We start from the raw sequence: 26,984 nt of genomic DNA on the forward strand, positions 1-26,984 counted from the left end.
CCGCTTCCGGAAAAAGTCGAAGCGATTCGAACTTTCCCGCGCCCAGAAACAGTGAAAGAACTGCGACAGTTTCTGGGTGTAATAAACTTTTACCGACGATTCGTGCGAGGCGCCGCCGAGATGCAGGCGCCACTCAATGCAGCTCTACAGGGAAACGCGAAGGGACGAGACCCGGTCGAATGGACTCCGGAACGAATCGAGGCCTTCGACAAGTGCAGGGAAAGCCTGGCGCACGCAGCTCTCCTGGCCCATCCCGACACCACGTTACCCCTTGCAATATTCAGCGACGCGTCGGATTTCACGGTAGGCGCTGCATTGCAGCAGCGGTCACGCGACGGGTGGCAGCCGTTAGCCTTCTTTACAAAGAAGCTGACGGCGGCCGAGCGGAAATATAGCCCGTACGATCGGGAACTCCTCGCGATCTATAAAGCAGTGCGGTATTTTCGACATATGGTCGAGGGTCGCGCTTTCACGATTTTCACCGACCACAAACCGATAACGTACGCGTTCGCGCAGCGCCCCGAAAAGCATACGCCGCGACAGTTCCGGTATTTGGACCTGATTGGTCAGTTCACGACTGACATCCGGCACGTGGCCGGCCGAGATAACGTGGTCGCCGACGCCTTGTCCCGCGTGGCGGAAATTTCGACCGCAATAGATTTCGCGAAACTCGCGGAATCGCAGCGAGAGGATGACGAGCTACGAACGCTCCTGCGATCAACCGACTCCTCTCTGGAAATCCAAATGAAAACGATAGATTTACCGAGCGGCAACATAGAGTTATACTGCGACGTTTCAACTTCCGCGTTACGACCATTCGTAACGAGGGAGTTCCGAGAACACGTGTTCACGTCGCTACACAATCTTGCGCACCCCGGTGCCAAGGCGACCGCGAAATTGGTCGCACAAAGATTCGTGTGGCCAGGTGTGCAAAAAGATTGCAAAGCCTGGGCACGAGCGTGCATACAATGTCAACGGGCGAAAATAGGCAGGCACGTGTCTGCTCCGGTCGGTACTTTCCGGATCCCTTCAGCGCGTTTCGAGCACGTCCACGTGGACATCATCGGCCCGTTGCCGATGTCGAAGGGATACCGGTATTGCGTAACATGCGTCGACCGTTACACGCGCTGGCCGGAGGCATTCCCCGTCGAGAACATCACCGCCGAAACGGTGGCGTACGCGATGTTTTCGGGATGGATCGCTCGATTCGGTGCGCCCCACCGAATCACTACCGATCAAGGGCGACAATTTGAGTCGGCGTTGTTCAAACAATTGTCACACCTTGTCGGCACGGAACATCTGCGAACGACCGCATACCACCCAGCGGCGAACGGCATGGTGGAACGATTCCACCGCCAGTTGAAAGCGGCAATCGTTTGCCATGCGAACAGCTGGGCCGACGCGCTGCCGGTGGTACTTCTAGGCATTCGAGCCGCCTGGAAGGAGGACATCCGAGCGACCTGCGCCGAAATGGTCTACGGCGAACCGATTCGCCTACCGGGCGAATTATTAGTAGACCAGCGAACCGCGAACGTCAACGACGAAACGTTTATCGCGAAATTACGCGAACACTTCCGCGAGATGCGTCCGACGCGTGTAACGCGCCACGGAAGTAAAAAGACGTTCGTGTTCAAGGACCTAAGCACGACGACGCAGGTGTTTGTAAGGCACGGCGCGCTTAAACGTGCCTTGCAGCCTGCGTACGACGGTCCGTACGAGGTGATCGAGCGGCACCCGAAACATTTCAACATTCGTGTTAAGAATCGAGTGGTTCCGGTGTCGTTAGATCGCCTCAAACCCGCGTACCTGCTGCATGACGACGTACGCGGTACACCGAACGGCTCCCCGCCGCAGGGGGGCAACAGCGACGTTCCGGCCCCCAATACGGGAGGCAACAGCGATGCTCCGATCCCCGAGACGGGCGAGCAGGTCGAACGCACGACCAGATCGGGAAGGCGCGTACATTTTCCTGACCGCTACGTGGCGACCTTTTAATTATAGGCATTAATTGTAAGTAGTTTGTAAGCGTGTATATAATTGTAAATATAATATTTTAGCGATAGGAAAAGCGAGCGTACCCCTAAATTCACCAAGGGGGGTGATGTGGCGGCACGTGCAACGAGCACGCCGTTGGACCGCCACCAAACGGTTAAACAATCGACTGTCGAAGGCGAACATTCGACAGTCGAAGACGCGCGATCATGCATTCTGTTCTGGACAGTCGATCGAGACAGACGCGCGTCCGAAAAGAAAAATAAAGTTTCACGCGAGCGAACATATAGTTGTTTGATTCACCCGTGTCCCACAAGAAGAAAAGTCGGCCATATTGGGCTGGCTGGAAGACTGTTGATCATCGCTGAACTTGAGCGCGGTCAACAAACATAACAAGGAGCGTGAGAGAGCCAACACCAGCGAGACACATATACAGATTGGAAATACGACAGTATTATATTTGAACTGGCAAGGATTCGTTGATACGTAGATATACTGTCCTGGGTGAGTTCTTCCATCTCGCTCTATTCTAACTGATGTACATGTTCATAATACATAGTGTGGTTCTGTTTCGACCCGCTACAGGCAGTGGCCATAACAATCGCGAACACTTGTAACTACTCAATTTAAAAATCGATTTGTATTTGAACGGTTATATTCGTTATTCTTGCGATTGCGGCATTTTTCATATTGATTGTATTTTGTAACTGCGCAATTACCATATTGATTTGAATTTTTTTTGAACGATCGTATTCGTTATATTTGCGATTGCGGCAGTTTCACATTGATTTGTACTGAACGATCACATTCATTACTCGTGAACTCTTGTACTACGATACTTCGACATTGATTGTCTTCTTGTACGTTTATACTCGTTATTCATCCTGGCGATCTGCTTGGTTTGAAATTGGTTCCTGTGTTCTGGTTCACATTTGCATTATACAACCATGGATGCATTAGTAGCGTCACAGACCGAATTATTTGAAAAGGTGGGGAAATCTTTCATCAATTTCAAGAAGAAGGGTAGTGCAAAAATGACCGGAGGAGCAACCACGGCTCAATTAGATAGACTAACAGAACACTGGAATCAATACAGAGCAAACCATGCTAAACTGTTAGATCTGGCAGGGGCAAAAAGGGAACACGCGTACTTTAAAACTAAAAGTATGGATGCGATGGAAGAGTTGTATTATGAGACACGTGGAGAATTTCAAGGTACACTTGAATGTCCTAGTTGGTACATACTCACGCGTCAAAACTGACGACACATTGGAAACTTCTGTGACTCATGATCAGAGTGAGGCCCGTTTGCCTAAAATAGATTTGCCTAAATTTTCTGGAAGTTACACGGGGTGGCCTTCGTTTAAAAGTCTATTTACCTCTCTTGTAAACAATAGAGCAAGTCTGTCAGATGTTTCTAAGTTTCAGTACTTGCAGTCATGTTTAGAAGGCGTTGCATTTGACCAGATTAAAAACCTTCCTATAGTTGATGGGAATTTTGCACTTGCTTGGCAAAAGTTAGTGAAATATTTTGAGAATAAAAGGCGCTTAGTACATGTGACCTTAGCTGACATGTTTTCAGTAACAGATGCTTCTGCGGAAACCTCTGCCGAACTCCAGAGAGTTCTGCTGGGAGTTATGGGACCCTTGGCTTCATTAAAGGCGCTTGGTCGCTCAACTGAGACTTGGGATGATATTATTGTTTTCTTGATTGCTAGTAGACTAGATACACAGACTACAAAGGAGTGGGAGTCGTCTCTAGGTGATTCTCATGAACCTCCTACATTTGCTGAACTTGAGAGTTTTCTGTCAGCTCAAATTATATCATTGGAAGCTATTGAAAGTGCAGCCAGGGCTAGAGCCGCTCAATTAGGAGCCGTGTCGATGGCCCCTGCCTTGAAAGATAACAAGTCGCGTAGCCATCCTAAACCACAAACTGACAAACAGTGTACGGCCAGGACCTTTCATGTAGCCAAGAAGTCATTCAAAGGATCAGGTAACGGACGATTCACCCAAAAATGTTCTCTGTGTTCGAAACCTCATTTTCTTTTACAGTGTGACGTCTTTCGAGCACAAACCATTCCTCAAAGACATGAGCATGTGAAATCGAAAGGCATTTGTTATAATTGCTTGGGGAACCACTTGTTAGATTCCTGTCCTTCGAAAAACCGCTGCAAAGAATGCAACGGTAAGCATCACAGTATCTTGCATTTTAATCGAAACGCATGGTCCGCAAGTAATAATCAGTCTCACGTCAAATGAAGGATCCAAGGATCTGGTTGCTCCAGAAACCTCGACCTCTGGATCTGGTGCAGTGGCACACATGGCCAAAAGCCATTCCGGTATTATTGATACCGTTCTTATCGCTACAGCTTATGTATATATAGTAAATAGTCAAGGGGAAGAGTGCCTCGCGAGGGCAATTATAGATCAGTGCTCTCAATCTTCATTCATCATGACAGCTCTATGTCAGAGATTGCGGTTATCTAGAATCGCTTGTAGAATACCTATAACTGGACTGTGTAATAGTTCTCTAACTACTTGTAAAAGCAAGACGGTCTTCACCATCAAGCCTCATTTTACATCTACTTTCAGCTGTCGAGTCAGCGCCTACGTAGTAGGAAAGGTCAGCGGTTACACCCCTGTTGTCTTGGCAAATGACCGCGATTGGAAACATTTAAATGACTTGGAATTAGCAGATCCGCGCTTCGCTGAGACCGGGTCCATAGACATGTTACTGGGGGCGGACGTGCACGCTGAGGTTGTGGAAGGTCGAGTAATTAAAGGCGAAGGCCATGAACCTATTGCTACACAGTCGAGTCTTGGTTGGTTGATATCGGGGGAAACAGGCTGCAACAGTGGTACTCAACGAGTCAGACCAACTGTGCTACACTGCACAATAGGCGAGGATGTCAATGAACTATTGCAAAGGTTCTGGTTGCAAGAGGAGCTTCCTCCTGTGCAACTGGAAACTCCCGATCAGCAGACATGCGAGAAGCACTTTCTAGAGACACACTCAAGGATGTCCGATGGGCGGTATATTGTAAGACTGCCCCTTTGCATTAGTGAACCTCCTTCCTTCCTCGATACGCACAGATCAGCTCAAAAAATGCTTGCTAACATGGAAAGACGCTTTGATAGAGATTCAGTTTTCAAACATGCTTATTGTGAGTTCATGCAAGACTATATTGCGACTGAGCATATGTCAGTAATATCCACTTCCCCCTTGGATTTGCATAATTGTTGTTTCTTGCCTCATCATGGGGTACTCAAAGAAAGTAGCTCAACTACTAAATTACGGACAGTCTTCAACGGCTCCATGAAGACGAGAGCTGGGGTTAGTTTGAATGATTGTCTTCATGTAGGAGCTAATTTGCTGCCCGACTTATCTCACCTTGTTATTAGTTGGCGTAAATACAAATACGCATTCGTCGCAGACATTAAACAAATGTTTAGACAAATACTCCTAGCTGAGGAAGACAGGTTATATCAGTTGGTATTGTGGAGATTCAATTCCTCAGACCCGATTCAAATTTACAAATTGAACACGGTCACTTATGGATTAGCATCTAGTCCATTTCTTGCAAATAGGGTTATCAAACAGTTAGCATTCGATGAAAAGGAACATTTTCCTTTAGGCGCTAGTGTCTTACAGAAGGAAATCTACATGGATGACGTCCTGTCGGGAGGTCATTCTTTAGAGACGGCTGGATTGAAACAAAAACAAGTATTAGAATTGTGCAAGGTGGGCGGTTTCCCACTACGGAAATGGCTCTCGAATGAACAATCATTACTAGAGTGGCTGCCCAGGGATTCCATAGCGGTGGAGACTGAGACTTTGTTGCAGGATAATTTTTCCTACGGGGTGCTCGGTCTTCAATGGCTGCCTCAGAGAGACCTCTTCCAATACAAAACCGACATGGGGGTTTGCCCAACCACTTGGACGAAAAGGTTAGTTTTATCAAAAGTGGCAAAATTATTTGACCCACTTGGATTGTTAGCTCCGGTAACCATAACAGCAAAAATCTTCTTGCAGAAGTTATGGCTCTTGAAGCTACAATGGGACGATCCATTACCTGCTGTAGAAGCAACCGATTGGAAGGATTGGTATGAGGAATTACCCTCGTTGTCTCAAATCGACATCCCCCGTTGGCTAGGTTACGTACAAACCTCTGTTTCATTGCAATTACACGGGTTTGCCGACGCATCGAAGTTAGCATATGGAGCAGTATTGTACTTGCGAACTGAAACACAATCGTCAATATCCACACAATTGATTCAGACAAAATCTAAAGTTGCTCCTATTAAGACGCTAAGCATACCGAGACTAGAGCTCTCCGCAGCTCACTTACTTGCAAAATTAGTACACAATGTACTACCCCTATTCGATGATAGAGGAATTGACATATACCTTTGGACTGACTCCTTGGACGTGTTATATTGGCTCAAGGAGCACCCATCCAAATGGCCTACATTTGTCGCCAATCGTTGCGCTGACATTCATAATTTGGTACCGAAGGCATCGTGGAAGCATGTCAGGTCAGAAAGTAATCCTGCAGATCCAGTGTCCAGGGGCATAAAGCCTTCAGAATTGCGTTCTCTTCGGCTTTGGTGGGGAGGACCTACATGGCTATCGGAAAACCAAAATTCATGGCCTCTATCACTATTAGAGGTAAAACTAGTTGAAGGCGTCTCTTGCCATACGGCTGTAACTGCTAAGATCTTAGCAGGAAGAGGAACGAACATAGAGAACCTTGCATTTTGGTACTTGTTAAATGAAAGGTGCTCGAACCTCCAAAAACTTTTGCGAATCACAGCATACATGCTACGTCTCGTTACAAGATTCAAGGAGATAATGATCTCAAAAAATTGGCATGCAACATCTTCACTCTTCTTGCAGAATTGGTTCCATAGCGACAGACCTACTCCCAATAAGGAATTGTCGGTTTGGGAAATTGATAGAGCTCGTTTAGTATGGATACACATTGTCCAAAGTACATATTTTGCTAAAGAACTGCAGTTGCTGACAAGACGTCAGACTGTAAAAAAGGGTACTCAATTAGAATCACTTAATCCAATTATGAGAGAGGGATTGATTAGAGTCGGTGGACGTTTAAAGCACTCGTTACTGAGCTTGGATCAAAAACATCCGCTTATCTTGCTCGCTGAGGGAAAATTTGTAGATCTCTTGATACAAGATACTCACATTCGAACCCTACATGGAGGCACCCAATTAACGTTGGCCACGTTGCGTAATAAATATTGGTTGATTAAGGGTCGTCAAAGGGTGAAGTCGACAATTCACAGGTGCCACACTTGCATTCGTTATAGGGCAACACCAAGTTACCAACAAATGGCAAGTCTGCCTTTGACGCGAGTACGTCCAGCTAGGCCATTCAGTGTGGCAGGAGTGGACTACGCGGGTCCATTCTCTATGCGAGCGGCAGCAGGGCGCGGGCGTACAGCCTACAAGGGCTACATTTGTTTGTTCATATGTTTAACAACAAGAGCGGTTCATTTGGAAGCGGTCTCTGATTACACTACAGAAGGTTTCTTAGCTGCCTTTAGAAGATTCTGTGCTCGTCGGGGTCACTGCAGTACACTTATCAGAGACCAGGGTACGAACTTGGTAGGAGCCGCCTCCGAGCTTAACCGGCTCTTTCAAAAATCAAGTCAGCAAGCTAACCAACTGTCGAAAGCTCTAGCTGAGCAGGGTACTACCTGGAGGTTCAACCCCCCGGCAGCCCCTCACTTTGGAGGGATTTGGGAGGCAGCTGTCAAGTCAACGAAATATCACCTACGTCGGGTCATTGGCGAGGCGAAGTTGACGTTCGAAGAATTCTATACCCTGTTAACCCAAATTGAGGCTTGTCTCAACTCTCGACCTCTCCTGGCTATGTCCGATGATCCGTCCGACATAAATTCACTCACGCCTGCACATTTCTTAATTATTTGAAAAAAAAAAATTTAAAAAAAAAACCTCACCGCATGTATTCGGACAGAGCTAACCGGCAACATACACAATGAACTCAGTGATATCAATAATTAAACAGTTGTTAATAAATCTTTAAATGTTTTCGGCGCTACGGTTCGGTCCTTTGTAACAATCGAAGCATTTTTGCTAATTTATTCAAAAATCATCAACGTTTCGATCCCAAGTTTGGATCTTTTTCAAGATTAATAATTTGAAATTGCGTCTGTAAAATTAATATGTTGTTACGAGCCAGGGCCGCGTTTAAAATAATACTATGGTGTTTTGAAATTATTTTAATCTCTCTACTTTATTAAAATGCACCTACTCGTGTTTGCTGCAAATGCATGAAATCCGCGGTCTAGTGATTGCATTACCTGATTGTTGTGATTTGTGCAGCAGTACAAGGGACATGGCAATTATTATTAGTACATAACTATGTGTGGACAAATGTGAACAGTGAATGTGAGTGTGGAAAAATTTCAAGGCATCTGTGTGAAATAAACATACGAATTATTTATCGATTCGAAAGTGAAAGTGAAATTCTGGATCGTCGACTTGACCACGCATCCCTTAGGCCTTCTACCACCGGCTGTGCAGTTCGTCGACCTGGCCGTACGTCCCTTGGCTTTCGGTACTGCCGTGTACCTGAAGACATCTGTGCAGTTCGTCACCGAGTGACCCAGTGACACACATTTCGAAGCAGCAAATGGATTTACGGCTGAATACGTGAGTTTTTAATTCAATCAGTTTCTGCTTCTTCTCTTTTTTACGATTATCTCGTAAACTAAAGCCGATCGCCAAAAAGTCTAAAGAGAAATGTTGTTCAGAATCATGGTCTTGACAACGTATCCATAGCTCATCGAAATCGGAGAGGATTCACATTATCGAGAAACTCTTGTTCGTTGCGATGTCACGGCACTGTGCGGCGCGGCGCACAGTGGTCCGGATCGAAGAAGTTGGTGTCATTTTGTTATAACTTTTGAACTATTAGAGATATCGTAATGAAATTTTCACCAAAAATATTTAAAAAATAGTAATTCTTACCTAGAGATAATTAAATATTTTTTGCATTTGTTAAACAATAATTTTTAATAACTTTTCATTGATATTTTTTATTAAAAAATGAATTGTTCAAATATAGTTTTTCAACCTTTTTTTACTTGTTATGAACAATAATTTTTAGTGTTGGTCTTAATCTTTAACACATAAAAGAATGCTTTCCTGTGTAAAAAAAAGAAATATTTTAAATACATATTGCGACTAAAATAGTACTAACATTATATTCAGTCAATATTACCACAAATAAAAAAGTAAGCTAATAAAATAAACATACCATAATTTGTCTTTCGTGATGATGTATGATGATCGATTGAATTAGTTAATAAATTCTATTGCCTCAGGATTCAGTATTTTAGGATTTCTTTTACATGTTATTCTTAATTGTGACATGTACGGGTCAGATGTTAACAATAATTTCAATCTAAATAGGAGTGACTGTCGAAGTCAATTTATACAGGGTGTCCCACCCGATTTCGACATCTTGATTTTCTCGCTATTGTTACTCGTAGCAAAAAATGTTTCAGCAGAGGCTCGAACGGTATCGAGTGGAGCATATTTTGACGCTATGAGTTTTTTCGTGAGTGGACGCGTAAAGGTCATATAAAGGTCAACTTTGTTTTTTTAAATGGAATGAGATATTTTTTAATACATCAATCGATGCAGCTGGACATTCGTTATAAAAAAGTGCTAACCTATGTATGTCGACAAGTTAGTAGTTCAGGAGATATTTCAATTTAAATAACTCTAAAATACCATTACTGTCGTACTAACAATAAGACGTTACACAAGTAAGTAAACACTAACGTCTTATTGTTAGTACGACAATAATGCTATTTTAGAGTTATTTAAATTGAAATATCTCCTGATATTTAGTCTCCTGATGGTTAGTACTTTTTTAATAACGAATGTCCAGCTGCATCGATTGATGTATTAAAAAATAGCTCATTCCATTAAAAAAAACAAAGTTGACCTTTATATGACCTTTACGCGCCCACTCACGAAAAAACTCATAACATCAAAATATGCTCCACTCGATACCGTTCGAGCCTCTGCTGAAACATTTTTTGCTACGATTAACAATAGCGAGAAAATCAAGATGTCGAAATCGGGTGGGACACCCTGTATATGTATATATATACTCTATTTATCTCTTATAATGTGTTATTGCAGAAACGTTCATATTTGGAACATTCGATCAGTCATACGAGCCTGTTTTACGCAAGCGAAACGCGTCGCGAAGTAACATTGACAGCTTTGAACGTTGATAACTTGCAAGGTAGGACGAGGTAGGACAAGATTTTTGCACGATTATATACGGGAAAGAATACTGAAAATGATCCAATTTGTTATAAACCGTGACTTTTTATGACCCTGTAGATATTCCTTGTCAAATGTAAAAAATTTGGCCAATTTTTTTATTTCATTGAGTATTAACTTTTAACATATTGTGAACAATAACTTTTAGTGTCGATGTTAATTTTGTATCACAAAAGAGTGCTCTTCACCGTAAACAAAAAAAAAATAAGAAATATTAAGTGATGTGAACAGGGCACCTCGAAGAAGAGAAGCAATTTTCTTAGTGAAAAGTACTGTCTCTAAATGTCTACGCTTTAAGTATTCGTCCTAATTACAATTCTTGGTAAACCGAATTAATTTTTTCATTTTCAAGGTTGATAGACATTTAGGAAGCAATACAAATTTGTTAGAAATCGATATGAGAAAGTTGACTTTTTAGCTAAATGGCACCAACTTCTTCGATCCGGACCACTGTGCGGCGCGGCGGGCCAGGGCGCGCTCTGATTGGTACGTGTTTTTCGTTAGTAACTCCTAAACAAAGTCGCAGTTGACATTGGTGCAAAGGAAAATGTCTCTTAGAATGGTCTCAGGAACCACCCCCGTTCGGGATTTTCACGAATTTTGGGACACCCTGTATATTCCGTGACTATCATTAAGGGAAGGAATAATAATCAATTTAGTTACTGTTCCTTGCAATAGAGGTAGAAAATTTTTATTTTGCATACAGATCCGCAGTCTACACATTACACACAATCAGTACACACTACATACAATACATTAATACACATTACATTCAATCAATACACGTTACATACGCATACATACAACTATTATTTACTACACTAACACAACAATTTACATTAATTATTAGCAAAATACTCTTTGAACATATCGCGTATCTCGTAGGCCCTCCGCGATGCGCGATTGCAACTCCCACTCGACCCCGCCTGGTCCCTGCCACTGTCACCATACACAGTGGCGTTTGCATCCCACATTTCGGGGTCGCTTATGCCTTCTTTATCTATGATTATGTTGTGCAGTAAGCACATACATTTAACGAACACATTCACGTTACTTGGATGCACCTGCAGTTCCTCTTTGAGGCACCTCCACATGCTCGCGAGGATGCCGAATGCACATTCTATAGAGCGTCTGGACTTGCTTAACATGTAGTTAAATTTTTCTTTTTCGCGAACGTGGCTGTCGGTGATCGTATATGGTCGCATCAGGTACTCCTTCAAGGGGTATCCCTGGTCGCCGATTAGCACATACGGCGGAGTTACGTTTCCCAGCACTCTGCTGGGTGGCATGTCAAACCTATTATTTTGGAGACGGCGGTATACATTTGTCGTTGAAAGTGCAGCGCTGTCGCTTCGTCTCCCATAATCCCCGACATCCACCGTAACGAATTTACATTTGGCGTTCGCAATCCCTTGCAGGTGGATGGAGAAGAATTTCTTATAATTATGAAACCTTGATCCAGAGTTCGATGGACATTTAATGCGGATGTGCTTCCCATCGATACTCCCCAAGCAATTGGGAAAACCCCATAGCTGTTCATATCCCAATGAAACTTCTCGTAGCGAATCCATAGTTTGAACTGGCATATGGACTTCCTGGAAAACTTCCCAAATTGCCTGGCACGTCTTGCATACTATTCCAGAAATGGTGTTATTCGCCATTCTAAAACTGAATGCCAAGGACTTGAATGCCAGTCCCGTTGATAGAAACCTAAAACAGAAATCAATATTACGTTAAAACTGTGCCATAGGAAGTATTCGATGAAATTAATTTCCATCAAATTAAAAGATAACTTACCTCAACGTTACAACCAGCCTCTCCTCTGGCAATATGCACTTCCGAAAATTCGACTGTTTTACAATTTTGCTTCTGATGCCTTCCAAGATATAATCGAACGTTTCCTTCATCATCCTCATATATTCGCGAAACTTGTCCGGATTAACTTTCAGCTCCGGAAACAGAAGGTGGTATTCACTTTTTTCCTCTCGCGATTGGAAGATTTCATGGACATGAAATCTCCTTTTTCGCCGAAGATATTCACTTATAAGTGGGCTTGTTTCATAGCAAAGATATTCGCCAATGTCCATAGTGACTACCTTGAAATGCTTGCTGAAAAATCTCGGAATAAGTTTTATTCGCGAACTGGTAGCGTCTCGTTATGTTCTGACCGTCTTCAACTCGGTTTCTTCACGATTGGCCAATTATGGATTTAAGTGGTGGGATTTTGAACTTTCCAATTGGTCGTGGGTGTGTCAGTACGATTCTTTGTGGTGGAGTGGGAAACTGTCAAAAAAAACTTTTCGTATTCGCACGTGTTGACGATGTCGTGATTAATGGCCGGTCGTCGTTCACTGGTCTATTGCAGGTCCGGGTTATAGGACGTTTTGGAATGCAGTTGTCGAGCTACGGTGGGCATAAAGCAGTTAAAATGATTTCCGAACCGGCCCGCAATTTTGACATAAATCAAGACCTTTGCTTCTTGACATCATAAATGAAACAGATGTGTTTCCCTCGCGGAACAGTTGTGTAGGCCGCCGAACCACGTTCAGCGAAGCCTTTTGGAAACTCGGGGTTTATGATATGTACCAGGATTTACAGTTACAGCAGAAAACTCAGAACGGAACATACATTTCCCAACAATATTCATTGGACGAGCTATAAACAGCTTTCTTAAAAACAGCTTCGCTGTCCATCGCTCTATAATGGCTCGACCATTTGCAGAGGAAATGGATAGAGGACGAGGAATAGAAACTACGCCGCATATACAGCCAACAAGCATATGAAAAAAAACATAAAAATATATCCGCACTTCTTCAAAGTTCTGGACTATAATTTGGAGAGCTGTATTTTCATGTAATATGTAATTCAGTGATGACGTAGTTGAATTACTATATGATTGAAATATAATGTAATTTAATAGTGTAATTGAATTAGCACAACTCTGAGTGGGTTAAGATATTAAACCGTTACCGCCCACTACTACACGATTGTAGGGGGTGGCAAGGCGCCATCTCGTATGAGTCTGACTTGGCGACATTGTATTGCTGCGAGCGTGAGAAGAATGTTCCCAGGCAGGACCACGGTGACGTGTCTCGAGGTACGATGCGCGCCCGATTGGATTAGAGTGGAGGAGGCAGGCCTCGTTTCACACGCATGTTCGGCTGTTGTCGAAATATTGGCTACGGCGGCCACACATACTATCTAGCGTACAGCGTCGAAGTCAAAACATTGGGACCACGGGCGCGGCTGTGGTGGGGATAGGCAGACCAACAGATGATCGGCTCGATTTGTGTATGTGCCGTTCCCGGGGCTGTTCTCTATGAAGAGGTTTATGACAGATCATTACTATTGAGCTGGAAGTCGGCACTTTCTCGGACAACACGAGTTGTACTTTACTTAACTCAGTTGTAAAGTAATTTAAAAATTTCTTTACAGTAAAGAATTATGAATTGGACGCGCCAAATGTTTCATTGCACGTGCCGATAGCCGCTACGCTATCGTACGTCGCACGGTGGTGCAAAATCCCCAAGACGTGGCAATAATTCGTTTACTATGGTAACGTCATTTTCCAAAATCTATGTACTGAAATACATTAAAATACTAATACATTACAGTATTAATACATCGATCATATGTAGATTATAAGAGACAGAGCCTAAGCACAAACGCTGACATTGGAAACAACTGCGACATCCATTTGAAGGAAAACATTTTTTCTACTTTCTTTGTTGTTATAATGTATATGCACTCCTTGATTTTCTAAACATTTATAGTGTAGATATTATTCAGTGCGGTGAGTGCATTACTCTAAATTATAAAAAATACAAAACTAATTATTAATTTTTTTCGTTTAGAATTGGACGTTAATATGAACGTTATAATCCGAAAAAGTCATGAACGTATCTCAAAGAGGATTCTTTGAAATCTTGAAAATTGATGGTTCTACGCGTACGTGGAATATGAGGTGTCACAACTTTTTCATTAAATTATAACGGCCAAACTAACAGAACAATGACAATTTTAGTTTTGGGTGCACATAGTGTGTTCGGGATTCGAATCGAGAGGCTTACCGGTCGATTGAGACACGCTGGGTTTTTCTACCTATTTCAAGAACACACGCCGTGTGTTATTATTTTCGACACCGCGTTCTCAACGGCTCGCCGTCGTGACCCGTAAACTACCTCGATTCGAATCCCGAAACAATCGACTCTGCGATCGATCCGCCAATCGCGGACCACCGCGTTCGTCGACTTGGGCCTATTCGGGAACCCCCTCGGCGAAGCGGGGAGTCTCTCTCTGGTTCATCGCGCACAGAAACACTCTGGTTCAAAAACTCTTTGTAACACCTGCTTTTCTGGAATTCACGCGTGTCAGAGCCGTGCGCGCTCCACTTCTTTCATATCAATAAATCAACGTTCGTCATTGATCTCCATCACATCGTCCACCGCGAGTCTTCTTTTAATCCTTGTGTCGTGACCGTTACCTTCCTCGCGCGTCCAAACCTGGGCGATCCCGGCACTCAGGCTTTCCGACCGTCGGTCGAAGTCGAAACATAGTGAAACCATAAGAGTGTTTAATAAAAATTATTTCAGTTGAAAAAATATTTATTTTCATAGTTTATTTTGCAATTGTTTTTTCAACAGGCGCATTGCTGTCATACCGCCCGGAAATTGGAAAAATAAAAATAATGATAATAGAGCCCCAAGTGTCCTCTTTGCGGACCCGTTTTTAAAAATACGGATACTTGAAAATTGGCGACGTGAAAATTATTTAAAGTGAACGCTGCACCGAAATACAAGCGCGCGGCGGAGGTCCTGTCGGTCGACGTCGGTCGAAGCTAGAAAGGTCTCACAGACGAGCCTACCCACACATTTGAAAGATCGGGCCCGATGCCTCTGAGGTCACAGTTCCAACCGATGTCGGCCCCACTGTGCGCGTACCTTTACAAGGTTCAACAGACAGTGGGGCGCAGATGTCGCACGCACGCTCGCACGCGACCTTCAGTTCCGCTCGCGCGTTACCAACCTATAGGATTTCTATATCCCTACTCTTTTATTTCAATATCCAACACATATACATATAGCAAGTACTAATTTAGTAACTCGAATTTCAAGTTACAATTTTTTAAAAATGTATAACAAATATAAAAACTGAATAGTACGCCGTAATTTTCAATATAATGTTCAAAAATGTTATAATTTATATAACATTTATAATTTATACTAGTTTTCCCCCGCCACGCGTTGCTATGGCTCAGTGTTTTTTAAAAGTATGCTTTTACCTGACAGATGTTGTAACCGTGTCGGTCACATATCGACACTTCGCGAACGTAGAAGATAGGAATTGTATTTACCACGACGATCTATGACGTCATATGCGATCCTCGTCGTAGAAAAGGATCGCAAGATCGCCCCACTAATCATAGTTGCGTGCGCATCGATCCCCTCTCGATAATCATCGAAGGAGATCGATGAGGGCCATGGAGAACTCACTCTACGTCTGGAAGCGATCTAGTGAGCACGCGTTCGCGAGGTGTCCGTTCGACGATAACCGGTGCGTATTCGGGAGGCCAAACCGTCCTGTTGTACTAGACAAACCGTCTAGCCAACCTCGTTACGTACGCGCCTCAAACCGAGGAGTCGCGATTGCAAACCGCTTCGTGGCACAGTCCAACGTATCACCGTACGCGTAAATTGGTCGTAACAGCGTAGTAGTCATTTGCGTTGGATTATTGATGTAAAAGTAACGTCGCTCCGAAATGTGTAACTTGCTACAGGCAAGCGCGGATTTAAGAATTTATTAGGGTTTCTTTTCTCATCGTATTGGACTGCGAGTCCCAAGTATTAACTTCACGAAAATCGTCGTGCGGACACTCCGATATATTTAGTGGCTTCAACAGTGTGTGGTTCGCGGCTAGATTCGGGAACGTGTCATATCACCAGATCAAGCATCTGAAATTCCATGTAGATCAGACCTCTGCACTACTGGGTTTCATTATTGTGTCGATCGTCTTTGAGAGGCAGGTTCTCGAATTATTCGGTTTTCGGTATAATCTTTGGATCGTCACTGCCAAGGGGACTCTACTGACACTGAGAGTTGCTCCGAGGTCACGACTGTGCTGAAGGGCAACTTGTAAGTGTTCCGGAATTTCCGAGGTATCGTGATCGTTTCTATAAGTGCGTATCATCTGAGCAGTCAGCAGATCGTACGAGTAGTAAACGAGTCCAAGTCTCGTTGGTGTTTAAACATCTTAGTTATAAAGAAGCGTGATCGCTGGTACTCGTTGACCATGTCTATCCATACTCGGCCGGACTGGATAAATGCTCGTGCTTAGCAATCACGATTCTGTCGTTAATAGGATCATTTCCCATTCGTGCGTATCATCTGAGTCATCAGCAGACCGCACGGGTAGTGAAACGCATCCTCCGGGATTTTCGTTATATAATTAACTTACACGCTGTGTGAGCTCTATTCTCTACTTTACCTTACGTGTTACACTGTTGACCGCCACTCTAGTCATATCGACACATTCCGAGGGTTATGCTCATTATAATAAAATAAACAATTGTTGCGTAGCGACCAGACGTGGATTCTTGGCGATTGTCCGTCGACGGGGTTAGATCGTCGTCAAGTAGAAATAATTTCGTGCAGGTCGCAACTCTGTAAGACTGATAGCGAAAGGCGTGGCTACCGTATTTAACTTGAACATTATTTGAAGTCATAATTAGTCGTTGTATTAAAATTTGGTTCAATATACCCTCCTTTTACCAGACTTCGCTTACGAATGTTTAACTTTCCATCCAAACTAATCCGCTATCCATTGCATGGAGGCTCGATACTCCACATCCTCAACTCACTACTTCGATTTGCATATTTCTTCAACCCATCTGGCTAGCTCGATTCAATAATAGATCAATAATTAAATATACGGTTATAATGTAAAATTGCTAAACATTAAATAAGGAAAAAACACGAACTAAAAAACAAAGAAATAACTTAATAATTTAAAAATACTAACCAAATATTTCAATTCAAACGCAGATCAATCTACTCAGCTGAATTCCAATGCAATGAGAAACTTACAGAACAAATCACTCCGAATAGGTCAATTTTTCTATTTTTACATATTCCACGATATAATTTGAAGCAGAATACTACTGAGGTGATTCTCGTCGTGACGCATTGGTGATAATAGAAATCAACACGAAGCCATATCGGTTATTATACATCAGTGTTTTCGCAAACGCGCCACATTCACATAACTTGAAGTAAGCAGTTAGCGTTGTAACCGGTGCAAAAAGTCGTCAAAACTCTTGAACGAATGGACTTTTTCGCATAAACCTTCCCGAAGAAACGCGGCGTCTAATGGCTCAAACCCCAGCTTTCCACGTTCAGTCGTTACGGAGATGACCGATTACAAACAAACGCACATTTACATTTTTATTTGTATAGATAATTATTCCGTTTTGTCGTCAATATGATGGCGAGTTACAACAAAGTGGATAGCGCGAAAAAAATTCCTCGTGCTGAAATACCTATGCATATCAATTTTCATAGCGGTAGGTTCAACGGTATAGAAGTTGATGTATTGCAGCGCCATCTACAGCGGCGAGTTACATCAAATTGAATAGCGTAAAAACCTTCTATATGAAAAAATACATTTATGTGCCAAGTTACATGTTGATCGGTCAAACAGTTTCGAAGTCTATTAATCATATATATACAAACATCCATTTTTATATATTATTAAGAAGAAGAAGAAGATAACATTTATACACATGAATGGTAAGCGTACAGTGGAGCCGTTTTCGTCCTTCGTCCTACAACCGACCACACAGACGAGAGTTTCGAGCGCCCCGAGAGGCATGTGTTGGTGCCAGTACGGCCGACTTTGCCGGAAAGTGTGCTTACTGTGGGCCCGACGTCTGACGAAATGGTCAAAATCACGGGGAGCCGAACCTTTTTCAGGTACTTCGAGAAGGGTAACAATGGACAAACCCCATGGGGCCTCGACGTCTGACGATGTAGGAGGAAAATCAAATAATTTTGTTTTTCGTCCGGCGTAGGAGGGAACAGCGTTCACTTCAAATAATTTTCATGTCGCCAATTTTGATGTATCCGTATTTTTAAAAACGGGTCCGTAAAGAGGACACTTGGGGCTATATTATCATAATTTTTATTTTTTCAATTTTCTGGTGCTATGATAGCTATGGACCTGTTTAAAACAATTGCGAAATAAACTATGAGAACAAATATTTTTTCAACTGAAATCATTTTTATTAATTAAATACTCTTATGGTTACACTATGATATAATTTAATGAAAAACTTGTGACTTTGGGTATGCGGATAGTGCTCTCATATTTTCTTAGTTTTAAAAATCTTAATCTTAATAAATGTGGATTCGAAATAATCGTTTACCTCGCTCTTTCCAAAACCATCGTGACTTTATTTTGTCGGAAAGTCATAAAAAGTCGCGAACTTTTGGATTATAACCAAATAAAAATCGGTGGGACTCGGAGTCTCAATAACATACAAAAAAATTAATAATTAGCTTTATATTTTTTATAATTTAAAGTAATGTACTCACCGCACTGAATAATATCTACACTATGAAACTTTCGAAAATCAAGGAGTGCATACACATACACAAAAACAACAAAGAAATGAGACAAAATTTTTTCCTTCAAATGTATGTCACAGTTCTTTCCAATGTCAGTGTTTGGGTTAGGTTCTATTACAATCTATGATCGATGCATTAATACTGTAATGTATTTCAATACACATAGATTTAAAAAAATGACATAATAAACGAATTATTGCCATGTCTTGGGGATTTTGCACCACTGTGCGATGTACGATAGCGTAGCGGCTATAAAACATTGGGCATGCAAATGGTCGGGTCATTATTGGGCGATCGACAGCGAAGCTATTTTTCAGAAAGCTGTTTTTAGTGCGTCCTATTCATAATGTTTTACTGTAAAATAATTTTTAAGTTAACACAAGTCAACACATGTTGTCCGACAAAGTGTCGACTTCCAGCTCAATAGTAATGACCTGTCATAAACCTCTCCATAGAGAACAGCCCCGGGAACGGCACATAAACAAATCGAGCCTATGATCGCTAGGTCTGCCTATCCCCACCACAGCCGCGCCCGTAGTCCCAATGCTTTGACTTCGAGGTTGCACGCTAGATAGTATGTGTGGCCGCCGTAGCCAATGTTTCGACAACAGGCGAACATGCGTGTGAAACGAGGCCTGCCTCTTCCACTCTAATCCAATCGGGCGCGCATCGTACCTAGAGACACGTCACCGTAAACCTGCCTGGGAACCTTCTTCTCACGCTCGCATCAATACAATGTCGCCAATTCGGACCCATACGAGATGGAGCCTTGCCACCCCCTACAATCGCGTAGTAGTGGGCGGTAACGGTTTAATATCTTAACCCACTCAGAGTTGTGCTAATTCAATTATACAATTAAATTACATTGTATTTCAATTATATAGTAATTCAACTACGCCATCACTGAATTACATATTACGATATTACATTAAAATACAGTTCTTCAAATTATAGTCCAGAACTTTGAAAAAGTGCGGATATATTTTTATGTTTTTCTTTCATATGCTTGTTTGCTGTCTATGCGGCGTAGTTTCTATTCCTCATCCTCCTTCATAATACGTACCGCTATTTTATATTTGTACTCCAATTGCAATTACGAATTACATTGAACTTTAATTGAATGAAGATATGAATTATAAATTACAATGTGACTGAATTACAATGTAATCAATTAGTTTGTATTAGGTCGGAGAGAAAGTCCTTACGGTTTTTGTTATTTTGATTTTAATTAAAACCGCAAGAATTTTCTTCTCGGCCTAATAATTTTGATTCCTCGAGTAATTTAATTGTAATTCTGCACAACTCTGAACCCACTGCTGTTCCGCTATCGCTTCGTACGGGCATTGTATTGGACTACTTGTTGGACATAAACAAATTGAAAATGTCTTTTCAGTACATGAAAGGTGTCCCATCTCAACTTGGCCAAAAGTGTCTTCCAGGTGGAAGACAGATAAAAGAGTCACTGCACATGGTGTGCGGGTTTGACGGTAAACCCCAAGATGATTAGCTGCAGCCCAAAACTGACCGTGGAGGTCTGCAAGGTTTATAGCACATAATTGCTATTGAGGTATAGGGAGCTGTCTGAGTCTTTCTTCGTGGCACCGAAGTGGCACCAATAAAGAACCGTATATCCGTAAAAACAGGTATGTTTTCCATTTATTCCGGTACGTTGTCAAACTTTCGGTGCCGTGGGTGTGATCATGTTGACAAAAACGGCCTGATTGGTCGGTTTACCTGAAAATCGCTAACCAATCAGCAAAGTTTTGGACAAATGAGCGCTTTGAAGAGTTTTCCTCCTAGACCGCGGAAATGAAGACCACAGAACGATTTCGTGACGCGCATAGTACACTTTGAAGAAGCAGAGAGACACCTTGTAGAATGGACTGCGAAAAGTTGATCAGTTTGGTAGAGGAAAGGAAAAGTTTGTGGGACCCTAGAGACGGTCAATACCACAACAGGGATAATATAATCGGAAACTTTGGTGTGAAGTTGCCACCTTATTAAATTCCACAAGTAAGTACCTACGACAATTACTACATCAAATTAATCTACATTGTATACAATTAACCACTTGGTTCTCAGTGATGCGTTATGTCGCGACGTCGATACCGTTCGTATTGGGTCACAGATGTGTTATGACGCGACGCGACGCCGATACTCTCTGTACAGATCAGAGACGTGTTATCACGCGACGCAATGTCGCTTGCGCCGGTGCCACGGACGTGTTATCTCGCGACGCAATACCGTTTGTGCGGTGCTACAGACAACATATCTCGCGTGCTTCATTATCATATGGACTTTTTCGAAAAAATGTAACCCCGAAAGCAATTTTATTCTTTTCCTGTCCATTTCCAGCCTGGAACATTGCTTTCAGGGTTACATTATTCCGAAACAGCCCATGTAATAATGAAGCATGCGAGATATGTCGTCTGTAGCACCGCACGAACGGTATTGCATCGCGGGACAACACGTCCGTGGCACCGGCGCAAGCGATATTGTGTCGCGTGAAAACACGTCTCTGATCTGTACAGAGAGTCTCGGCGTCGCGTCATAACACATCTGTGACCCTATACGAACGGTATGGACGTCGACGGCAGGGGAAACGAAGTGGTTAAGGGAGTGGACTCATTTTTCCAAAATTGCAAGGGTGCGGGATTCGTGTTCTCATTTCTCGATAATACAAAAATGGGGTTTTCCAGTAGTCAAAAACGCTAAATAAAAGATCGATCTAGGCCGCTATCGCCCTCAAGTCTTATTTTTTCGTTTACGAGGCATAATTTGCATTATTCGGCAGCATAATTTGCATTATTCGGAAGCATACAACTGCGCATGTACCTATTTTCATACCTACATGCTACCGAATAATGCAAATTACGCCTCGTAAACGAAAAAATTGGACTTTTGGGGGCGATAGCGGCCTAGATCGATCTTTTATTTAGCGTTTTTGACTTCTGAAAAACCTCATTTTACCACGTTTTTTGTATTATCGAGAAATGAGAACGCGAATCCCGCACCCTTGCATTCCTGAAAACGAGTTTGCCGTCTATCGCCTATTGCCTATTGCCGTAATCGGTCTGGGAATCGCACGTATCTGCCTGCGCGCGTCTGTACATGTCGTCGTTCGTGTATCACCGTCTGACTTCTCGCGGTCTCTCGCGTTTTTTGTGACGACGTTCCTTCTGTGTCTGTTTCTGGCGTGATATTCTCTTCGAATACGTACGCAGGTTTCAATCTGTCTATGGATACTGTCATTTCTTTATCTCTTACCTTTACAGTGTATGTTTTGTCTGATCGGGAAATAACAGGGTATGGTCCTTCGTATGGGAGTTGTAACGAACTTTTCGCGCTGTCTGTGCGTAGGAATACATGCGTGGCTGTCGGTAGGTCTTTGAATACGAAAATCTTCTTTTTTCCGTGTCGACTTGCCTCCGTGGGCCGGACGTTGTGAAAGTGTTCGCGGAGTTGATTTACGAACTCCGAAGGTCCCATGTTATTTTCCGATGAGGCTACTAGAAATTCCGCAGGTAGTCGCGGGTTTTCGCCGTAGACTAATTCGGCCGCAGATGCCGCTAAATCTACCCTATGAGCGGTACGGATGCCTAACAGTACAATTGGTAGCGCGTCCGTCCATCGCTCGTCTTTATGGCATTTAATCGCAGCTTTAAGTTGCCTGTGGAATCGTTCTACTAGTCTGTTCGCCACTGGGTGGTACGCAGTCGTTCTTAAGTGTTTTACACCTAGTAGCGCATTCAGATTTTTGAAAAGTTGCGATTCGAATTGTCGCCTCTGATCGGTTGTGACGCGTAGGGGTATTCCGAATCGTGCTATCCATCCAGCGACGAATGCTCTAGCCACTGTTTCCGCTTCAATGTTTTCCAGTGGAAATGCTTCTGACCAGCGTGTGAAGCGATCTACGCACGTTAGGCAATATCTTTTTTCTTTCGAAACCGGTAGCGGTCCTACTAGGTCGACGTGTACGTGTTCGAATCTAGTGGACGGCGGAACAAAGTTGCCGACGGGACTTGATACATGTTTGCTTACTTTTGCACGTTGACATTGTAAGCAGCTGCGAGCCCATTCGCGACAATCCTTTTCGACTGACGGCCAAACAAATCGTTGTTTTATTAACTTGACCGTTGCTTTTATCCCCCCCATGTGCCAAGTCGTGCAGTGAGGCGAATGCTTGTCTTCGAAAAGGTTTCGTTATGAATGGTCTCGCGGTTCCCGTAGCGATATCGCAATAAACGTTGGCGTCCTTATTCGGACGTTGCAAGTAACTCTTGTAGTTCGCGGTCTGTCTCCTGTGAAATCGCTAGTTTTTCGAAATCTATGGACGCTGTGACCGTCTCTACTCTCGATAATGCATCCGCCACTTCGTTGTCCTTGCCGCTAACGTGTCTGATATCGGTTGTAAACTGCCCTATAAAGTCGAGATGTCGAAATTGCCTAGGTTGTGCATTTTCCTGGCTTTTGTCTGAATGCGTATGTGATCGGTTTATGGTCGGTATATACAGTGAATGCTTGGCCTTCTAGTGCATGACGGAAATGTTTGATAGCTGCGTATACCGCTAATAATTCACGATCGTATGCGCTATACTTTCGTTGCGGGGGCGACAGAGATTTCGTGAAGAACCCCAGGGGTTGCCAAGAATTTCCTTGTCGCTGTTGCAAGGTAGCGCCTAACGCGAAGTCTGACGCATCTACCATAATCGCGAGCTGCGAGTTTCTATGTGGATGCGCTAATAACGCGGCGTCAGCTAAAGCGTTCTTTAATGCATTCAACGCGGTTTCCGTTTCGCTTGACCATTGAATGGGCGCGTCTGCCTTTATTTTTAGCCTCTTTAGGAGCGCATTGAGGGGGCTCTGGATTTTCGCGGCGTTCGCGACGAAACGTCGGTAGAAATTAACCATCCCCAAAAACCGGCGTAATTGTTTAACCGTCTTAGGTGTAGGGAATTCTCTTATCGCGTTTACCTTGTCCGTGAGCGGTTTCGTGCCTTGTGCATTCACGATGTATCCGAGAAACTTCACTTCGGGTGCGGCGAATACGCATTTTGTCGGGTTTATTATTATCCCGTATTCCTCTAAGCGTGAGAAAAGCTGCCTTAAGTGTTCCTTGTGTTCTTCCTCATTTCTAGACGCGACTAAAATATCGTCCAAATAGGCGTAACACAAATCTAGACCTCGCAGCACGTCGTCTATAAAACGTTGGAACGTTTGGGCGGCGTTTCTCAACCCGAACGGCATGGAAACGTATTCGAATAGTCCAAAAGGCGTTACTATCGCACTTTTAGCGACGTCGTTCGGATGTACCGGAATCTGATGATACGCGCGAACCAGATCGATTGTCGTGAAGATCGTGTTTCCACTCAACGTTCGCGTAAAATCTTCGACGTGTGGTAGCGGGTAACGGTCGGGGATTGTACGGGCGTTGAGAGCGCGGTAATCTCCGCAGGGTCTCCATCCGTTGTCCTTCTTTGCAACCATGTGTAAGGCTGATGCCCACTGGCTCTTTGAAGGTCGTATATGGCCCTGACTCAATGAACTCTCGAATTCCGCTTTCGCGATTTTGAACATGTTAGGCGAAAGTCTACGCGGCTTACAAAAGGTTGGTTGCCCGGGGGTGGTATTAATATAATATGTACGACATCGTGTTTAATCTTACGTGGGTTCGACGTCAAGCGCACGATGTCTGGGAATCTTGCCAGCAACCGTTGGTAAGGAGAGTTCCCGAGGATGGTCTTCACCGATGGAATCTTGCCCTCTGCTCTCCTACCGGTAGTAGACAGTGATGTCAACAGGTCCAGCAATCGGTGATTCTTCAAATCCACCAGCAGCCCGTAGTGGGATAAAAAATCGGCTCCGATGATCGGCTTCGAGACATCGGCTACGACAAATCTCCATTGGAAGGCACGACGGAGACCCAGATCAAGATTGATCGTCCGTACGCCGTAGGTGCTGATGATGGACCCGTTTGTCGCGAACATTTCGTATGCTGTCTTCTCGGATCGGCCTTTTACGTGCGCCCGTGGATAAACGCATAGGTCAAACCAGTATCTACCAGGTACTCTTCCTTTGTACGCTAGTCGATGACGAAAAGGCGGCTAAGCCGTGGACCGTCACTGATTGCCGCACTCAGTGGCGTGCTCTCCCTCGTTTCCCGGCTGGAAACTGCACGGTGTCTCATATTTTGTTGCGGCGGCTCCGAACTTCCAGTGATACCAGCAGTGCCTTTTTTCGACTGGTGAAGTTCTTGTGCTTTTTCGCGTAAATGAACTCCTCCTTCCTGATGAGCTCGAACGTTCTCGGAAGTTGCTCTTCGATCGGTCTCGTGAGCGAGATCGTGTTAGCTCAGCGACCTGCAGTGTCAGTTCGTCCAGCCGTTCAAACAGTCTCTCATTCGATCTGTCTTGGGAGGCACTCGCAACTTCTGTATGCGTGGTGTTTTTGCGAATTTGGTCGGCTATTTCTGCCAGTTTACTAAACGGAAGGTCCGCTTGCGAGTTAACTATCGCGCGAGTCATGGCCGGTAATCTTCGTGCCCATAACGTGCGCAGGAACTCTTCGGTCACCGCTGTCCCTGCCAAGATCTGCATATGGCGGAGGAACTGGGATGGTGTTCTATCCCCGATATCTTCCTTCTCCAGAAGCTTCTCTATACGATGACTCTGTGACGCGGAGAGGCGACGGACTAGCTCTCTCTTTAGCGTCTCGTATTTGTCCTTTGCTGGAGGGTTAGCGAAAATATCTTGTACTTCCAACGCGTATTTACGCTCTAATTGTGCCATCACATAGTAGTATTTTGTCGAGTCCGCTGTAACACCGTTGATTACGAATTGCGCTTCGACTTGGTTAAACCACACTGTCGGTTGTTCAGGCCAGAACGACGGAATGCGTACCCCGACATGGTTTACCTCTGGAATCACGCACGAAATTTCGGAACCCGGTTCACTTGGTACGGACATCTTGTTTTCTTTAATGATAACGGCACTTTTAAAAAAAATAAAGAATTAAACTGTGATCACGTCGGGGTCACCACTGAAGGAATCTTAATGCGTTGAAATCACAGTGACTTATTCTTTATTTGTTAACTGTACACTTGTATTCAGCCGAAGGCGTTCTACAGAGAAGAAGGCAGCGCGCGTCCGCTCGCGTTTATATACACGCGCTGTTCTAACGTTCTCTGATTAGCCGCGGAACTGTAGGTTCGCGACTGTTCCGGATCACTGCCCGCCAAGTTAATCTTGGGCAGCTAGTTCAAATGATAGAATGATCGCAAAACACAATAATTGATTCGCTTGACTTGATATCGCATGAATACGTTAATGGAAGCGTTTCGTCCCGGACCTGCTAGTGGACTCGTCAGTAAGGCTGATCTAGCAGGTCCTGCCTTATACACGCGCAGATGATGGTACATATGAGGATTCGCGTTTGTGATTGAACGCACGCGAGGGATCTCGATTGATTTGATCCGGTTCGCGAGGGATTTCGACCGACGCGATCCCGGTTTGTCGGGTGTCCTGATCACTGGACGACGAACTACCGTGATGCTAACTTTGCACATGTTATAAACGATTGACGAGACAACGGCTCGTGCGTTGTACTTGTTTACCCGAGGACTGGAGAATGTCACGGCGTTAGAGCGTAAAACTCAACTGAGCGACTTCGTCTTCCAGTCCTAGCGCGATGCTCGTTGGATTCTCGAATATGAAATAAGATGCACTGATTGGTTCCTGCAGAAAGTTGCATTTCCCAATCAGTACACACTTTGACTTCTAGGACCTCCTTCCCGTAGCTCTGAATGAGGCCCTAGGAAGGAGGAGTGGGGCGAGATCTTACTCGGTCGACGACGCGACGGTTCCAGGTAATTCGAGACCCTGCGTAACGGTCGCGGACGGTCCTTCGGAGGGACAAAATTTATGACACCGTGTAATTTCGAGGGTGTAGAAAAACTGAACGTTAAACAGATGCCTTGACTGGTCGCCGAATGACCCTAGTTTGTTTACTCCTTGAGGAGGAT

The 26,984-nt window shown here is 43.9% G+C and overlaps 3 protein-coding genes across 5 annotated transcripts in view; 1 reads left to right on the plus strand and 2 right to left on the minus strand.

Moving 5' to 3' along the window:
* Nucleotides 1-4,313: 4,313 nt before the first annotated feature.
* The window catches only part of LOC143218517 (uncharacterized), a 48,829-nt gene continuing 26,158 nt past the window's right edge, over nucleotides 4,314-26,984 (plus strand). Inside the window, exons 1-3 of one of the 3 annotated variants that reach the window (XM_076443741.1) lie at nucleotides 4,314-8,692; nucleotides 20,358-20,607; nucleotides 20,765-20,977. In XM_076443741.1, the coding sequence (XP_076299856.1) occupies nucleotides 4,316-7,948 (3,633 nt within the window). In that variant the 5' untranslated portion in view covers nucleotides 4,314-4,315 and the 3' untranslated portion in view covers nucleotides 7,949-8,692; nucleotides 20,358-20,607; nucleotides 20,765-20,977. Of the gene's footprint in view, nucleotides 8,693-20,357; nucleotides 20,978-26,984 lie in introns of all 3 variants that reach the window. The other 2 variants (XM_076443740.1, XM_076443742.1) reach the window with 2 other exon arrangements.
* On the minus strand, nucleotides 15,180-24,951 carry LOC143218556 (uncharacterized). The gene is made up of 8 exons (XM_076443788.1): nucleotides 24,630-24,951; nucleotides 23,477-24,522; nucleotides 23,359-23,384; nucleotides 23,006-23,265; nucleotides 22,105-22,701; nucleotides 16,431-16,512; nucleotides 15,975-16,112; nucleotides 15,180-15,282 (listed from the first exon to the last, which is right to left on the minus strand). Exons 1-8 carry the CDS (start codon nucleotides 24,949-24,951, stop codon nucleotides 15,180-15,182), a joined length of 2,574 nt encoding a protein of 857 aa, XP_076299903.1.
* LOC143218557 (uncharacterized) lies at nucleotides 25,084-25,929 on the minus strand. The gene has a single exon (XM_076443789.1). The coding sequence runs from the start codon at nucleotides 25,927-25,929 to the stop codon at nucleotides 25,084-25,086; it is 846 nt and encodes a 281-aa protein (XP_076299904.1).

The sequence above is a fragment of the Lasioglossum baleicum genome, chromosome 19, assembly GCF_051020765.1.
Source record: "Lasioglossum baleicum chromosome 19, iyLasBale1, whole genome shotgun sequence".
Taxonomy (NCBI): Eukaryota; Metazoa; Arthropoda; class Insecta; order Hymenoptera; family Halictidae; genus Lasioglossum; species Lasioglossum baleicum.

Bases quoted from the DNA above. Each gene is read 5' to 3' on its own strand.
- LOC143218556 (XM_076443788.1), bottom strand. From the start codon at position 24,951: ATGTTCGCGACAAACGGGTCCATCATCAGCACCTACGGCGTACGGACG. The intron at 23,266-23,358 runs GTTAGCGGCAAG...GCGATTTCACAG, and splicing joins TTACAACCGATATCAGACAC to GAGACAGACCGCGAACTACA. The intron at 22,702-23,005 runs GTAAGCAAACAT...ATGCGCTACTAG, and splicing joins TACAATGTCAACGTGCAAAA to GTGTAAAACACTTAAGAACG.
- LOC143218557 (XM_076443789.1), bottom strand. From the start codon at position 25,929: ATGTCCGTACCAAGTGAACCGGGTTCCGAAATTTCGTGCGTGATTCCA.